The 18,082-nt window shown below is 35.5% G+C and overlaps 3 protein-coding genes across 7 annotated transcripts; 2 read left to right on the top strand and 1 right to left on the bottom strand.

Moving 5' to 3' along the window:
- The first annotated feature begins 472 nt into the window (after positions 1-472).
- LOC114185481 (DNA-dependent metalloprotease WSS1-like) lies at positions 473-5,845 on the top strand. Of its 5 annotated transcripts, none has more exons than XM_028073217.1 (7): positions 473-700; positions 1,240-1,427; positions 1,516-1,711; positions 2,261-2,695; positions 3,252-3,432; positions 3,626-3,718; positions 4,820-5,845. In XM_028073217.1, the coding sequence occupies exons 2-6, from the start codon at positions 1,273-1,275 to the stop codon at positions 3,694-3,696; spliced, it is 1,038 nt and encodes a 345-aa protein (XP_027929018.1). In that variant the 5' UTR covers positions 473-700; positions 1,240-1,272; the 3' UTR covers positions 3,697-3,718; positions 4,820-5,845. The 5 variants fall into 5 exon arrangements, with proteins under 5 accessions (XP_027929018.1, XP_027929023.1, XP_027929022.1 ...); XM_028073220.1 differs by lacking the exon at positions 473-700 and adding an exon at positions 713-821; XM_028073219.1 differs by lacking the exon at positions 473-700 and adding an exon at positions 862-1,159.
- Positions 5,846-6,908: 1,063 nt separating this feature from the next.
- Positions 6,909-14,065, top strand: LOC114185371 (vacuolar cation/proton exchanger 3-like). Its single transcript, XM_028073060.1, has 11 exons — positions 6,909-7,572; positions 7,663-7,691; positions 7,890-8,086; positions 8,191-8,403; positions 10,627-10,758; positions 12,008-12,086; positions 12,302-12,339; positions 12,414-12,467; positions 12,634-12,750; positions 12,901-12,997; positions 13,715-14,065. Exons 1-11 carry the CDS (start codon positions 7,232-7,234, stop codon positions 13,720-13,722), a joined length of 1,305 nt encoding a protein of 434 aa, XP_027928861.1. The 5' UTR covers positions 6,909-7,231; the 3' UTR covers positions 13,723-14,065.
- A 1,172-nt stretch (positions 14,066-15,237) lies between these two features.
- Positions 15,238-17,521, bottom strand: LOC114185517 (4-coumarate--CoA ligase 1-like). The gene is made up of 4 exons (XM_028073275.1): positions 16,244-17,521; positions 15,907-16,120; positions 15,722-15,827; positions 15,238-15,650 (listed from the first exon to the last, which is right to left on the bottom strand). Exons 1-4 carry the CDS (start codon positions 17,439-17,441, stop codon positions 15,519-15,521), a joined length of 1,650 nt encoding a protein of 549 aa, XP_027929076.1. The 5' UTR covers positions 17,442-17,521; the 3' UTR covers positions 15,238-15,518.
- Between the last annotated feature and the right edge of the window lie 561 nt (positions 17,522-18,082).

Below are 18,082 nucleotides of genomic sequence, written 5' to 3'. Positions count from 1 at the left end.
ACAAATTAAAAGGCTAAATCCTCAGCGACTTCAACTATATTTAATATCAATATTGTAGTGTTTGTGTATAGTATTGTGAGGTGTGTTGTCGGAATTTAAATATAAATAAAAGAATACCTAAGTTTGATGGATTAAAATACAAACAAAATTGAACCAATTTAATATTATTTAAAAAATGATCTTATATTAATCATATTAATAGTGGATATCAAATGGAAGGCATTTTCTTTTATTTATACAATTGAGATATAATACTAAAATGACAATAAGGACAAACTAAAAGGTGATGAATTTAGCCAACTCGTTAAAGTCTGAACCTAATAACCCTCTCTGTAACAGAACCAAAATTAGTATCTTTTGGATTGTTGGCATTAGTGGATTTTAAATTTTTAAATTCAAATTTTAATGAATTATGTATTGGAATTTATAAAATAAATTTAAAAGAGGTAAGATATTTATTTTTGGTTGTGTTGTTTGTTTGTGACACACACCGGGAATCAGCGTTGAATACTTGCGGATAATTGCGTGGATAATTGCGTTTTCGTCCTTTCCACTCCCTCCAATCCCACATACATAGGGCAAGAGTAAGAAAGATCCAAAGAGTGTAAGAATTTGGACCAACCAAAGCTTAAGAAGCAAACTCCACGCTCATTTTCTTCTTTCTTATTGTTGCCAAAATACAAAGTAACGCGTTATTGAGGTCAGTTTCTGGGAATTCTTCTCTTTCATATCTACTTTCTAATTTTGTGTGAATAGAAATGCTTTCAATTTTGATCTTGTTAGTGGATTCAATTGTGAAATTTTCCGTGCACGCTAAGTTGGTTAGTTTTTAAGTCAATTTCTCTGTTTTTTTTTTTTTTTTCTGGAGCAAACAAACTCATACCAGAGTCATCTGGGAAAGCAGATTAGATGAAGAGGGCATTTTTTTTTCTTTAAACATTCTCCAGCATGTGACTATATGACAACCGCTTCGATGCATCTAGTTAGATTTTTGCTTATTCTATACGCTACTATTTTTGACTCAAATATTTGGTAGTTTAAGTATATATATTAGATTGCATAACCGTTTCATCAATACTATTAAAAAGGGGTGATTTGGTTTTCATTATGCTTTTCAACCTTGAAACAAGCTGGGTCTGCCAACTTCTCTGACTTTTAGGTTAACAAAGATCTTCTAATTCTTGTGTTTTCGGATTATGTAAATGGAGAGTATCATCCATCGCTTCAAATTTGTTACAGAGGCAAGCTTAGGAGCCTTTTTCTTATGCTAGCATGGATCTTAATGATCTTAACAAAGTCTGGGAAATCAAGCCTCTAAAAAGAATCGGAGAAGATGACGCAAGGAAGATTCTCGAAAAGGTAGCAAAGCAGGTTCAACCGATTATGCGAAAAAGAAGATGGAAAGTCAATGTTCTTTCTGAATTCTGGTACTTGATCATTGAAATCCCTTCATTTTACTTTTTTAAATGCTATGTACTTGTGTTAGTATTAGTCGTCTAAAACCTTGATGTGCAGCCCTGCCAATCCATCACTTTTAGGGTTAAATATAGGACCAGGTGCAGAAATAAAGATAAGACTTCGGAGGCCAAACTGCGAGTGGGATTTCTTCCCATATGAGCAGATTCTCGATACCATGTTGCACGAGCTTTGCCATAATGAACATGGTCCCCATAATGCTCAGTTTTATAACCTTTTGGATGAAATCAGAAGGGTAATGATTTGTTGCTCTCTATCAATTTATATTTGTAGTGTTGTCTATACTTAACTATGAATGCATTGTTCTAGTTCCTTAGACTTTGACTGTTTCACATTCGCTTTGTAATGGTATCACCATGTGTGGTACACTATACTGCTAATGCATGTGTGGTTTTCCAGATACAAAATTTAGTGTGTTTTCAGTGGAGGCACACTTACATACACATTCAGCAAAAGAATTTGGGAACTGTGAGACTATTGTTACCCTTAGTTCTAAAATTTAGCATAAACTCGTGGTTCACAGTTATCCTGGTAGATATGCACCCATTTCTTTACGTAGTTTACCTAACTGAATATTTCATATATTGATGAAATTTAAAAGAAGACTCATCAGATTACATTGCCTAAATAAAAAGTGGAATCCTTATTTTCAAATTATGTGCTGATAATAGTTCATGAATATATTGTTTCTGCTGACTTGCTATCTTTGTATATATACGCACATCCTTACTGTCACTGGTCATAGATAATTAATATTTTTAGTTCAAACCCTATTCTACTGTAGGAATGTGAAGAACTGATGGTCAAAGGGATTAATAGCACTGGGAACGGATTTGACCTTTATGGGAGACGTCTGGGTGGGTCCTCCCAGCAACCACCTTTGTCATCACTTCGCCAGACTGCATTGGTAGCTGCTGAAAGCAGGGCACGTCATAGAGCTTTGCTGCCTTCTGGACCTCAGTATTTAGGTGGTGATAAAAATATCAAGTCTTCTCTGAGTCCAATACAAGCTGCTGCCATGGCTGCTGAAAGAAGACTGCACGATGACAAGTGGTGTGGGTCAAAATCTCAAAGGAGTGAGCCTCAAATGAGGGAGAATACAAGTTCTAGTGAAGCCTCTTCAAGATCTATTCAAACTTCAGCTATTCAATCTGCAACAACCAAGGAAAAATTTGAGGGAGCAAAATGGCAGTGCAACACTTGCACTTTGTTAAATAAGGTACAATTTGTTATGCTTCTATCATAATGAATTTGATAGATTGTATAAAGTAGTTCTCGTTTTGATTTCATTTAATATTAAATTATGTATGTACAATGTTCTATCTCATTACTGTATTCCATCACGAAAACAATAATCTTATTAACTTGAAAATTTCCAATCTCTGCCCTCCCATCCAACGTCAGCATGCCTAGCAGAATGAAAAGGATCATTCAATAGTGCCTTGACTCTAATTTCATAAGCTCTTCAATTTTTCAAGTTTTCTTGCTGGAGGCCAAACTTGATTCATGGAAATTATAGGTTATTTTACCATAGTGATGTAGTGAGCGTTATAGAGGAGTTTCTATGCTTTGTAGCACCCCCAACCTTCCCAAAAACACATTGATCTAGTGTTTGTTGGTTATGTTAACTCACTGCGCAGGGACTAAAATTTTTGTCGGATGAGGTCTTTTGTGTTATTAATAATAATGCTATTGACAATTTTAAATGTGATTGGCAAACTGCTCTTGCATGCACTGAGTAGAATTATTTGTGGTGGTGATCTGGTGTATTGCAGCCATTAGCATTGATATGCGAAGCCTGTGGAACAGAGATGCAGAAAGGTGTTTCCAAGTTCAAAATTTGGTCTTGCAAATTTTGTACTCTAGAAAACGGGGTTGAGCTGGACAGATGCTTATGTTGTGGAGAATGGAGATATTCATATGGCCCATCAGTGACCACCCGTGGGCCTTACATTGGTACCTAACCGAACCAAACTTTACAATTTGCAAGTATTTTGGTTGTAATCACAACATTTTAGCATGGTCAATGAAGTTTTCGTGAGAAATTAGAAGAAAAAAAACATAAATTTCATTTTGTCTGAAAGAGTTAAAATAAAAAGGAATTAGTAAAATCAGAAGTAGCGGCTAAATATTATGTTTCATTTTGTAGCTGTTAACTTCATTGTGTTTAGAAGGTTCCAACCCAAAATATTATGGCCTGTTACGCTTCCTATGAATTAGTCCGTATCTAACCAATGAAAAGGTAGTTTCTTCCTGCACCTCCATAACATCTCCATATAAAAAATATTTCTATTTTGCTTAGATTATGTAGTCCGACTTGAATTGTACAATCTAAAAGATCACATTTTCTTTAAAATAAAAATTGGATTGGATAATCTGAAAGTTATTTTAGTTTTCAAATTATATAATTAAGAAAAAGATAAATGAAATATTTTTTAATGAGTACAGAAAGAAACTTATAGATTTGCAGGAAGAAGGTGCCTGTAAAGAACAAGGAAACTTATGGGTTGTTGTATATAGATTAGGCTTTTACTTTCTGCGTTCGTATACTTTTCATCCTGCACCTCCGTTTTTCGAAGATGTCCTTTTTGCTATATATAACTCATTCTACCTCATTGATTGTCTTCATTGGTGCCCTTGGGAGCACTTGCTTTGGACATTGGAAGCGAAGGGCTCTTATGTAGGGACTCTTTCTTCAGTAGTTACAAGAATGAACATAAAATTCTAATCAAATATAGTTATAATCTATGCCCATTAAGGATTTTCTTTATTATTGTTATTACGTAGACATTTTGTTATTAAATATAAATTTATTAATATAATTTATTTTATAATAAAAAATTATTCATAATAAAATTATTTATTTTATAGTTTTTTTATTTTTTGTTATCATAAACCACCACTTGTTATATTACAGATATAAATATTATTTTATTTAAAAAATTCAAAATCTTGTAATTACTCTCACTCACTATTCTATTCAAATTATTATGATGGTTAACTGGAGAGAATGTTGAATCTTAATAATTTTGAGTATATAATTTAGTTCTATTTTATAAAAAATTAAGAAGAAATTTAAATTATGAATATTTAGTACATTTTTCTTTACAATGGTGATAAAGAGTAATATTTATTGATTTAGAATTATTTGATATAACTAAGAGTAGTAAGTATGATAAAGTAAAATGAAACAAAATTAGAGTTTTCTTTTTTTTTTTAAGTGGGCTCAAATCCAATTTTTAATTAGATTTCTAGTCTTTTGATATGGAGATTTCTTGTCTTGATATGGAGACTTGCCACTTTAATGCAAGGCTATATTTAATTTAAACAGTCTCTGCTGTAGGCAAGGCAAAGGTTATAAATAAGTGATTTAGGCGCTTCAACTTCCATTCTTTGTTGTGACGTGAATCGAAGGCATCATAACCCTTTCTTTTTCTGCGCCGCCGATAAGGAGCTTGTGGCTATGGCGGAACCTGTAACCATGCCGGACGTAACCATGTCGGATTCCAACACTCACGACCAAGGTGAGGATCCTTACAAATTTATTTTCGATCATTCTCGTATCTCAGCTTCGCAGGAAGAATACCTGCGCGATCTTTGTGTCAGAGCACGCGGTCACCACTCTCCCTCAACCTCCGTTGACTCCCCCGTTGTTCCCCTGGACGTTTTCCACACTCCACCGGAGAACACCTCGCCACCCTCCTTCTGCGACCAGCCGACGGCCGCCACCGAATGCGACCATCCTTGCACCGTTAATCATGCCGTCGATGTTGACGCTGCTACGCAAGGGTTCATCTATTTGAGCGAGGGGTTGAACTTAGGGTTTTCAGGAGTTCAGCCGTCGCAGGGAACGAACGTCGTCGGTGAAAGCTCGGTGAAAACATCAAAATTTTCGGAAGGCGACATGGGTTCTGAGAAAGAACCATGCACTCCTGAAGTTGTTGATTCGTTTAGAGGTCTCTTAGAGTTCACACAAGAAGAGGAGAAAGATCTTGAAGATTTTACTTTGTTGGAAGTAACCCAGGCTTCTGAGATGGTTTTTCCTCGGCCAAATTGGTGGCCGGAAGGCTTTGACGGATTGGAGAAACCGCCATGCTCTGATGATGTGTATACAGCTTTGTTAAAGATAAAAACTGAAAAGGAGAAAAATTTTGAAGATCTCAATTTATTAGAAGTATTAGAAGTAGCCAAAGCTTGTGGGATGGTTTTTACTCCGCCAAGGTGGTGGCCGGGAAGGCTTTGACGGATGAGAAAAGTGTAAGAAAACTGTCAAAACTCTTTTTTTGTTGCTTCTGCTTCATTTGCAGCTTTTTTGTGCAGTTCACGAGTTGACGTTTTGATAATACACGAGATATGTGAATTTGGAAAAGGGATTCAATTAAGATTTCATCTTATTGGCTCTCGAATTCATCTCTTGAACTGCTAGCATGATTATTTGGGAATGTGTTTCTTTAAAATTCTATAACGTTCCAAAATCAAAGCCATTATATAAGGAAATTAACATCGTAATAAAAAGTATTAAACGTTATAGGAAGTTACATTATATTTTTATCGTACTGAATTACGGACACTATCTTTTTACCGTAAGAATTGCTGTTTGATTCAAGATACAATGTGGTAATATTAACTTCCATGGACAAAGTTCGAATGTCTGATATCTCGTTTGATTTAATTTCTCTTTACCCGGTTAATAGAGGTGACCAATTTTTCATAAACGTATCAAATCAGAAAGTTTAAATTCTTGAGATAATTATATTATCCACTATCTGATTACATCTTAAATAAAGATGGTCCAAGGAAAAAGAAAAAAACTTGTATGAAAAGTCAGAAGTACTTGTATAAATAAACCATGTATTGATATTTTACACCATTTTCTAAACAACTACATTCTTTAGATTATACATTTTTTTCTACGATGCTTGTAAAACACATCTCTTTACCCAACTCACTGTTTTGAAAATTAAATCCTGTTTATAATTCCACCACGCTATAAGAAAATTCAAATGAACCAACTTTATTAAACGTAGGCAGTAAAACATTAAATTAATATTTAAATATATAACGAGAAAAACAAAATATAATAATTAGTTAAAATATGATTACTGTGGACATATAGTAAATTTCATCCCTCAACAAATGTACACAGTAACCTACATTCAAAAGGACAAAAGTTAACTTTTTTCAGATCAATTAGGTTGATGATAGAAACTTCACATTACTTGAAATATAGTTTATTTATATATATATTTATGGGTATTTGAAAACGGTAAGGAGTGAATTGAAAGCGAATAAAGATGGTATTTGAGAAAGTATGGTTCTTGTTTCCATATTTATTTATTTAATTTAAGGATGAAGGACACGTGGAGGCAGAGGAAAAAAAAGAAAGACATTGAGATTAGGCTTTGAAATATATAAATGGAAATAATTTTAATTTGAACTATGAGAGAGAGATTTAGAGAGAGAGAGAGAAAGAGGAGATTTCGCAGAAGGTTCGGAGGTGTGACTGCTGACTTGCCAGGCACAGCGTAGTTGCCGGCCATCGAACGCCGTCAGGAAATGATTTGATTTGATTTGAATTGAATTGAATGGTGTGCTATCACATCGTCGTTCTCATTTCTGAGTTCGGTCTTCTTCTGCTTCTTCTTCCTCACTCATCATCATCACATCCCTAGATTTTACCCTAAGCTCTGTACCTAAGCTCTGTCATCATTTCTTATCTTCCTCGATCTGTGCTCTCCTCTTCCGTGCTTCGCAGATGGCTTCGCCGGAGGAGAAGATAGAGCGAGATCCTTTCGACATCCTTCACCACGACGACGACGACCACACTCCCTTCGCCTCTTCCACATCCGCCACCAAAGTCCGCCCCTTCAATTTCGAGACCACCGTCGTCGATTTACGAACCTCCTCCGCCTTCAACATCAGACGCATCAGCAGGAGTATATATTTCGTCTTAATTAAGGCCAAGATCAACATCTTGCTTCCATTTGGTCCTTTCGCCATTCTACTGCATTATCTCACCGGACACCATGGATGGGTCTTCTTCTTCACGTTATTGGGTATCACTCCTTTGGCCGAACGTCTCGGCTATGCCACTGAGTAAGTCTTACGCGCTACTCAAATCTATGCTAATCTAATCTCCTCTTTAATCTATCGCTAACACGCTCAATTTCCTATTCCTTGATCCAGGCAGCTTGCCTTCTACACGGGACCAACAGGTATAGTTCTACCTTTTATAGTAACTAGTGTTGTATATATCACCATGTTCAATAATTTGTGATTTATTGATGACATAAAACGCATAGTAACGCATCCTCTATTTATTGTACTTATTCCTTGTATGCGTGTACGCCTTGTATCGAAGTACATGGAATACGGGTCAATTGAACTGACTTGACTTCTGTTGGTATGCGCAGTTGGGGGTCTGCTTAATGCCACATTTGGCAATGCAACTGAAATGATTATATCCATTTACGCATTGAAAAGCAATATGATAAGGGTTGTGCAACAATCTTTACTTGGTTCTATCCTGTCAAATATGCTTCTAGTTCTTGGCTGTGCTTTCTTTACCGGTGGCATTGTCCATTACAAAAAAGTACAGGTTTTTGATAAGGTACATTTCATGATCTTGGTGAAAATTAGTGCATGTAATTGTCTCTTTGCGTTTTTGTCCTCCTTCCGTCACAGACTTCACACTGTAGTTTGCCTTTGCAACAGGCAGCTGCCGTTGTCAATTCTGGGTTACTCTTGATGGCTGTAATGGGAATTCTGTTTCCTGCTGTGCTTTACTTTACTCACACAGAAGTTCATGAAGGGAAGTCAGTTTTGTCTCTATCAAGATTTAGCAGCTGCATAATGCTGGTGGCATATGCAAGCTACCTTTTCTTTCAACTTAGAAGTCAGCAGAATGTTTATACTCCAGTTAATGAGGTTAGTTCTTTTGTTGCTTTTTCTCTCATGTTTATGATGTATAATTACCATGACATGCACCATGTGATGTGATTGGGGCGAAGCCCGTCTATGTTTTGTTATCATTTTCTTTCTCATTGGAAAATACGCTTTATAGTGGCAATTAGATATTTTAAGTTTTCGACTATTTAAGGAGATAAATATGTATTTGCCACCTGTTAGTAGTCACAATTATGGTCATTTACTTAATCATCCTGTCATTGTCGTTTTCCTGTGTTAACTAGTGTTACACATTTACCGGTCACCATTTCGCCAATAGACCCTTGGTGGATGAAGGATATATACACAATTAGAAAGAAACGTGTTTTGTTTCAACTGTTAGATTAAAATGTTTTATTTAGTTAAGCATTTTACCAAAAGAGTGAGTGGAAAATATTTCCATGAAAAATAAAGAAGAGATGACTACATTGGCATGGTGTGAGGTTTAGCTCCTCAGTCAAATTTTGGTAGACTCCCAAAGACAATGGGAAACACAGCTTCAACCATTATTTTGTTTCATCAAAACAGACTATGTAATTAAATCTAAATGGTGACAGAACTTCCTTTACAATTGCATATGCAGTGGTAGAGCTTGTATAATAAATTCTAAAGACGTTGGAAGGGTCAAATAATAAATATTATAATGTTTAAATTGAATGAAAGTGTCATGATAATATCACTCCTTATGAGTGATTTTTAGTATTTCATTATACTATTCAAATATTAACTACTTTCTTAATCAATTTTTTTTCATGATATTGGAACGTATTTTAATTTATTATTAACACTTCCCAAGTTTGTTTTTTAAGACTTCTATTCTTTTTTTTTTTTGCTACTGAATTTATGTATTTTATAGATAATAAAATTTGTATGAATACGCAAAAAAGTTTTACGAAGTTTTCAATAAATTTAACGAAATAATATTTTTCTGCAAAATCTTAGCAAAGTTTGCTGAAATTCCGTGTAGAAAAAAAATCACATAATTCATAAGAAAAATTGCTTGAAAAGTCCACGTGCAAGACATATTTATAGATTTAAGTCACATTATATAAGTTTCCTTGTTATTAACAAGTATACGAAGGTTATACAAAAAATTAGTTTGATAAAGGCAAAATAGTTAATAGTTTGAAAAGGATTAATTAATAAAATGCTTAACACGAGGAAAGTGTTATTAATGTTTAAAATCATTCATAAAAAGCTAATGCTATCAAAAGATAAAATTTAAAGTAAAATATTAATGTAAAATTTTCTATAATAATAATAATAACAATCACAAACAACTTCAATTATAGTTTACCTGATATTAGTGTTATGCTCTATGTTCTTTCAACAACTTAGAATCATTAATAGTCTATAAAGCAGGAATGTCTCTCTTGTTCAAAGTGTCACATTGCAGACACGAAACACTTCTAGGTATTTTTCCAATTAAAATTAATTTTTTATCGGCTTTGACACTTGTAAGTCTACACAACAACACTTGAGCCAACACCGGATTGCCAAACCTAATGCTTTTCAAGAATATTCATTTTTTTAACTTTTAGACAAGTCAACTTCGAATATAATATAAAATAATAAAAATATTGTCTCTTCCCTTTTTTTAGGATTTTTATCATAGAAAAAAACAACCAAGGTTGGTTTAAAAAAGTGAAAATACCATCAATTTTGATCTAATACTATATTATTTTATTGGAGTCTCTCTTTGTGCATGTGTTTCCTGGTGTCTGGTGTCCTATATTTTAGACTCTAGTGGTGTGAAGTGTTGATGTCCATGTAAGAGTCCCTACTTTGTGCTTCATAGTTAATAATTAAGAAATAGACAACTTTAAAGTGTATTTGAGAATATTATGAAAATCTTATTAGTATAAGAAGATGGGGAATGACTCCCCTGTCCATAATCTGCTACTTTACCATGAACGTGGCTTCACATTTTGATAGATGTCAGTCTGGGTGCAGTATTTTTGCATGTATTAGAAAAGGAAAAAGTTTTATTTTCTTTTGTGTTTTCACTCCTCTGGCGGGGTTTAAAATGGTTTTATATTTTCTAAAGTTGATCAGAATATTAAATCACTATATATATATATATATATATATATATATTTCGAAATAGAGAGGATTTACTTGAGTAAGTTGGTTCCTATTGAATGCTTTTTTCTATATCATTTAACAGTGCATTTTACACATAATCTTCTTACTTTTATAATGTAGGAAGGAGATAATGGTGAAAATTCTGATGAGGAAGAAGAACTTGAATTAACTCAATGGGAGGCAATAACCTGGCTTGCTATTTTGACAGCATGGGTGTCAATATTGTCTGGATACCTCGTAGATGCCATACAGGTATAGCTATATCATTTCGAAACTTCTTGATCATTAATTACTATGATTGTACTACCAAAGACTCTATTCTCTTAGAACTTTTAGTTTGAGCCTTTATAATTTTTTTAATTATTCTTTCATTTTATCTGTTGATTTCTTTTGGAAAGGTGCTCTAGAACTTGCAAGATGATTCCAAAAAAGAGTCTTACTTAGCAATATAAGGTTTTGATCTTTGATGTTCATTTATAAAGCCATAAATAGAAAACTAATTTGATGTTCATTTATAGAGCCATAAATAGATAACTAAGTTACTAATCCAAGAATCACTAGGTGACAGCTCAAGGGTGATAAACATACAACCTTTAAGAAAAAATATTGAAGGAAGGTAATTTATAATAAAGGTATAATTTCTTCTGAAAAAGATGTCTAATAAAATTAGAAAAAAATTCCAAACCAATCATGGGTGAACCAAAAAGACTTTGAACCAATAGCTAATGGTTCTTGGTGGTGGAATGCAAGTAATTAGTGAAAGCTAAAAAACAAAATGGAGTGTTTTATGGTCTTAGACTCTTGCAATCACTAGTACTGAATAGCGGCATGAACTGGCCGCCCTTAAAAAGGTTGTAGCAGGATAGTTGATAGCTAGTTTCTACTTAAAAAGGTCCTTATTTATTATTTTTTTAAAATATTACAGAGGATCTTATAGTATTATAATTGTATAATGTATGATTAATAAAAAAAACATGGTCCCTTATAGTACCCCGGTCAAAGCCAAAGATCAAATTATAAAACTCTTATTTATACTAATAGTATTTAGGTCATGTTAGGAACGAGCCCATCTCAACAGCTCTTAACATAGTTAAGTACTATTCCTATTTAATATAACAACTTAGGAAGTTACGGGAGTAAAAGCAATGGCTTAATACTAATTAGATTCAACAAAAAAGGAATTACTTATTTTTGGAACTATGCAGTAGAAACAGTGATGTGATCAGGTCAAGTCACAAGGGATAACAACCTTCGATTCTGCACTGAATTTTTGGTAGAAGTAAAAAGAGATATATTGCAATCTATTAATAAGATTTTAAATAATGGTGATATTCAATACTGGCCTTATAACCTTATTTGTACTAATCTAATTATCTGGACCTGTTACAAAATATCTGTTTTTCCTGTCCTTGTTGACAGACAGAAACGCTAATATTCTTATTGTCTGTAAACTGTGTCATAAGTTGATTCATAAACTTATTGTGTTTCTGGCCTCTTACAGGGTGCATCTGAGTCATTAAATATGTCAGTGGCTTTTATTTCTGTCATCTTGCTTCCAATTGTTGGCAATGCTGCAGAACATGCCAGTGCCATCTGAGTCATTAAATATCTGTTTTTCCTGTCCTTGTTGACAGACAGAAACGCTAATATTCTTATTGTCTGTAAACTGTGTCATAAGTTGATTCATAAACTTATTGTGTTTCTGGCCTCTTACAGGGTGCATCTGAGTCATTAAATATGTCAGTGGCTTTTATTTCTGTCATCTTGCTTCCAATTGTTGGCAATGCTGCAGAACATGCCAGTGCCATCATGTTTGCCGTAAAGGACAAGCTTGTAAGTGGCTTTCAAAGCCTACTCTTCATTCTATAAATATTGTTGATCTGCTAATGGATTCAATCTCTCCTCAGGATATTACTATTGGAGTTGCCATAGGATCGTCTACACAGATATCTATGTTTGTGGTATGGCCTTGAACTGTTATTAAATGGTTATTTGGAGTTTACATTTAGTGTGTCTTTTCGTGAATAAACTATCCTGTTAAAAGAAATGGGCTTGAGTTTATAATGTTTTTAAAATTAGTAGACCATTGCTAAAGTTAATGATTCTTCGTTTTCTTGAAAATTGCAGATCCCCTTCTGTGTGGTTGTTGGATGGTGCATGGGAAAAGAAATGGACTTGAATTTTCAACTCTTTGAGACTGCCACGCTTTTTATCACCGTGTTGGTAGTTGCATTTATGATGCAGGTATTGATTTCTTACCTATAAATTGTATTGGTAGTGTTTTTTCATTGGAATCCCATGTCAGGCATCAGTTTTTCATTCCATTGTATGGAATGTTATTATCATCACTATTTTTAATGTGTTTGAAAACCATTTTAATTTGTTTACTTGCAGGAAGGAACCTCAAATTATTTTAAAGGCTTGATGCTTGTGCTGTGCTATCTTATAGTTGCTGCCAGCTTTTTCGTACATGTTGACAATAATAAAAGTGGTGAGTTACTTGAGTATACTGCTTAGTTTCGCACAACAAGCTTGCTTAACTTTATGTATTTGCCTACCTGTCTCTTCCCTTTCTCAAGATACGTATATTTCTTTGTTACACGATATGAACTTCTGGATATTAGAACTCGGACCCTTCCAGATTCAGAAGGTGTCATCTCTCTAGTTAGAACATGTTATACCAAAAGTGGATTTGCAGTTCCACATTTCTCCTGAACTGGGTTACTTACTGACGAATTTAAGTAAAATCCGGATTAGTATATAATATTTTTATTCTCTGGTATGGTTATTCATTATTGCCTAATACCTAATGACACTGAACCGTATATTTAGTCACATGACACATCATGTTGTCAATTGCAGTTTGTTTATCAGATCCATTTAATGAATTTATCTTTGCAGAATATACGTTGCATTGTTCTTAATCTTTAAGATCTTGGTAGAAGTAAAAAATAGGGGCCTCACGTATATTTAATACAGTTTATATCCTCTGGATATGGTATTAGGATGTCCATTTTTTGGAGTTTCACATCAATCAATTTTGACTCTATATCTAATCATGTTCAATTTGTGCAGCCATGATTGGTAGTTCTACATCAGGCTATTTACTAATAAAAAAGTGAACCTTAGTTAGGATTATGTTTGGCTGTTTATTTGACATATATGTTTTGGGCCTGTTCTAATGCTCTGTTTGTGGAATCTGGTACAGGTGACTAAATATTTAGAGTAGGTGTGGTAGTTGTCAATGTTCCACTTTCTGTACCAAAAACGTAGGAAGCATGGATTTCGGAAGGGTTCAAGAAAACCTTCGACCTGCTTTCAACATGACCTGGAAACCCCCGAAGTGACCACGAGCAATTTGTTGTACTGGAAATTTTCATCCTTGTATTATATATTGAATTTTGAAAGTATGTTACCTGTATTATTTTCATAGTTTTAATTCATTCACCATAAAATCTTGTAGCCTGTGGGCTTTCATATCTCCAATGAATCACGTTGAAAGTAACAAATCACTGTCATCTTTCATTTTTTTTTTTGTTGCAGTGTCCTTTTGAGATTATTGACGGTTCATAATTTTTCTTCAGTTTTTTAGAATTGGGTATTGGAAATTTGGAATGTGACTGAACTCTTCATATTTTATTTCAAATAAGGTACAATGTGCTTGTTTCCTTCCAACAAAATAAGTTCATACGAAATACAATCATAGAAAGCAGCAAATGAATGGAGGCATGGAAGGAAAAGACGGATGATGAAAACTGGACGCAGCTTCGTATGATTAATTCAGCGGTGAAAGTGGTTCATCCGATTCCTTCACTGAAAAGGATTTCTGAATTTTCATTACCATTCTATTGACTTTTGAAATGCTAGCTTGGCGGTGGTAGTTGATGATGTTCAGTCCAATACCTAATGGATTGTCGTGTAACAGTGATGCACCCAATATGAATTGGGTTACTCTTGAGTTGTTAAAATGGATTTTCAGTCAAAAAGGTCATTCAAGTAAAAATAATTGTGATATAAATATATTTATATGTCAAATTATTATATCCAAATTTGAAATTAATTTTACTGGTCACTAAAATTTCAAACTATACATGTTTAATATTTATTTATTTTTATATATTTATTAATTTTTTAAACAAACTAAAATTAATCAAACCTAAAATCATATTCCATTTTAATTCGTTATTTTATGAGACCGTCTATCTTCATACACATCTTCATTATTCAATATTATTCTAAGACTCGACAAGATAAAACTCAAAAAAATCTCATGTATTTAAACAATATTACGAGCCTATAATATTAAATGCTTACTCCTTGTATCTTACTAGATCCTTTATCTTTACCTATAACTCCTCAGTTATCGTGTGCTGAGTTCATTTATGTTTACTGCAAATATTTAAAAAATATATTAATTAATCAAAAACATTCCTAGAAATATTTACACGTGTTTTTCCGAAAATTTAAGATTTCCTTGTTTACAAATTATTGTTTCATTTCTTGGGTATATAAATTGGTTTTACATCATTATTATATTAAAATAAATAGTGAATTCAAGTTTCTTCTATTTTGAAAACCCAATTACATTTTGAAGAGAATAAAAATACTTTTGCAGTAGTAAAAACTACACCCTATATGGATTAAAACATTTGTTTTGGTTGATATTGATAATGGGACATCATTGATAAGCCTATCATATGGTCGAGTTTGAGTTTATGTAAAGTTCACAACTTCAAAATTTGAAACTGAAATAATATTGTTTAAAAACTATTTTGGTATTGTAAAGGGTGAAAATGGTTGAAGGAAGGAAATTTACACAGAAGATATCTGTTTAAAAAAAATCACACTCGTAAGTTATACACTGCTGTTACAAACGAGGGTACAAGAAAACACGTAAGACAGGGGTGAAGGCTCTCAATAATCGCTGTTGCTTGTGTGTTGTTGAAGGTTGTTGGGAACATTGTAAAGTATAATAAGGAGAACATCGTATCGTAGAATTCATTGATGTTACATCATTTTGATAAAACTGCTGGTGCTGGTGCTGCTAGCTGTGCTCGTAGATCCTTACGCAAGATTTTGCCTGACGGTGACTTGGGAATTGCATCAACGAAGAATACTGTGTTTATTCTCTTGTAAAACACCACCTGTAAAAAGATCATTTTTAGTAAAGCTATTGCAGCGTAACTAAATGTGAATCGATGAAGAAAAGAGGTACCTGTTTGGAAATGAAGTTCTTGATTTCATCCTGAGTTGTGTCGATGGAAGAATCTGATCTCACCACAAATGCCACAGGTACTTCTCCCGCCGCTTCATCCTTCATTCTGAAATTTATGATTAATTAGAAGATAATACATAAGTGGTTCGAGTTTAGAAGAGATTAAGATGAGATGAGAGAGTTACGGAACGACGGCGGCGTCAGAGATGTTAGGATGAGTGAGAAGAAGGGCTTCGAGTTCAGCCGGAGCCACCTGAAAGCCTTTGTATTTGATGAGTTCCTTTAACCTATCGACGATGAATAACTCATCGTCATCGTCGATGTAACCGATGTCACCTGTGTGCAACCAACCATCTTTGTCGATCGTTCTCTCTGTAGCCTCTTTGTCGTTCAGATAACCTGATTCATTCATTCAACCATTAATTCACCATTTTCTTGTAACACACGTCACCTCAACAACCTTAATCAATGTCCCCCCCACCTTTTTCAAACTAGAAATAATGAGAGTAGGTTAGTAGGTACCTTTCATGATCTGGTCGCCTCTTATGCAGATTTCACCGGACTGGTTTCGAGGTAGGGATTGGGAGGTTTCAGGATCCACGATCTTCATCTCTGCGTTTCTCACAACGGTTCCGCATGCACCTGCTTTCACGTGCATGGGTTCTTTAGCAAAAGCTAAGGACATTGTGAGCACAGGGCCTGCCTCGGTCATACCGTAACCCTGCCCGAGTCTGGCGTTGGGGAATTTGGTCCTCACAGTGTCTTCCAGCTCTTTTCCGAGAGGGGCTCCGCCGGACTTGAAGAGCCTGATGGAAGAGAGGTCGTAGTTGGCGAGATCCGGTGACTTGGCAACGGCGAGAACGATGGGTGGCACGACGGGGGCAACGGTGATTCTGTGTTTGTGAATGAGGGCGAGGAGGGCGTTGATGTCGAACTTCGGCATGAGGAGAATCGCGGCCTTGGAACGCAAGCCACAGAGGAGAACAGAGTTTAAGGAGTATATGTGAAACAGGGGAAGCACGCAGAGGATAATGTCGTCGAAGTGGTAGTAGAGGTTCGGATTCTCGCCGTCGACCTGCTGAGCAATGCTCGTCACGAGTCCCTTGTGCGTGAGCATTACACCTTTCGGAAGCCCCGTTGTGCCCGACGAATACGGCAATGCCACCACGTCATCCGCTTTTATCTCCACCTCATCCATCACGCCGCCGCCCTCACACAACTCCGAGAAATGGACGTGACCGCCGTCCGCCTCCGCTGCCGGACACGAGTCCACGAACACCAACCTCACCTCCTCCAGCTCCCTCACCTTTTCGTAGTAAGAGGCCTGCGTGATGAGCACCTTGGCCTTGGACGCCTTGGCTTGCTTCGCTATCTCCGCCGGAGTGAAGAACGGGTTGGCCGCAGTGGCCACGGCGCCGCGATAAGACGCGCCGAGAAACGCGAAGACAAATTCGGGGCAGTTGGGGAGAAGGATCATGATGACCTCGCCCTGTCGCACGCCGAATCTGTCGAGGCCGGCGGCGACTTTTCGGGCGGTGGCGTCGACGTCGGAGTAGGTGTAGAGTTTTCCGGTGGGGGCATTGATCAAGCAGGGGCGTGAGGCGTGGTCCTGCAGATTTTGGAAGCAGTAAGAGTGGAGGGGAAGGTGTTTGGGGATGTATATATCAGGAAGCTTGGACCTGAAAATGAAGTCCTTCCCCTGTTCTGTTTCAGTGGCCATTCCTAGGAAAAAACAAGTCACAAAATTTATGTTTGTCTATGATAAGATGAAGTCACAGGTTCCCTGTGTTGGTGATGGTTTGTGTATTTGTAATGCAATAATGATAAAGGATGATGAGTAACGGTGGTGGTGGTTGGTGAAGGGCAGAGATGGAAAAAGAAAAGAGAGGATGATCTAATGGAGGAGAGGGGTTGGGGTTGGTGAGACAGAAACAGAGGAGAAGAGAATGGGACCAATGAAAGGTTGTTTTTCTTACTCTTAAAGACTTTTTTGTAGTTTTTGTACCTACCCCACTTCACCTCTCCTCTCTTCTCCTTCACCTACCGCTCTCACCCTTCCCACGCCATTTATCAATTCATCATCTTCTTTTCTTCTCTCATTCATTCACCTTCTTCACTTTACACTCTCTAACTTAACAACGTTCATTAATGCTAATATTCAATCGTAACTCACGTCTCTTAATCCAGTTCAGAAGCATAGGATCCAATGTTATCTAATCTTATCTATTTTTCGGTGTGTCAATTTAAATCCTGTATTCATTCCTTGCTTCTCCATCATCTTTAATACTTCCTTTAATTCAACTCCATCATCGTTTAAATCTCAATCATTTAATTACAAAAATAAAATTATTACATTCCATG

Source organism: Vigna unguiculata, chromosome 5 (assembly GCF_004118075.2).
Source record: "Vigna unguiculata cultivar IT97K-499-35 chromosome 5, ASM411807v1, whole genome shotgun sequence".
Classification (NCBI taxonomy): domain Eukaryota; kingdom Viridiplantae; phylum Streptophyta; class Magnoliopsida; order Fabales; family Fabaceae; genus Vigna; species Vigna unguiculata.
This window is presented reverse-complemented; position numbering and strand designations above follow the sequence as displayed.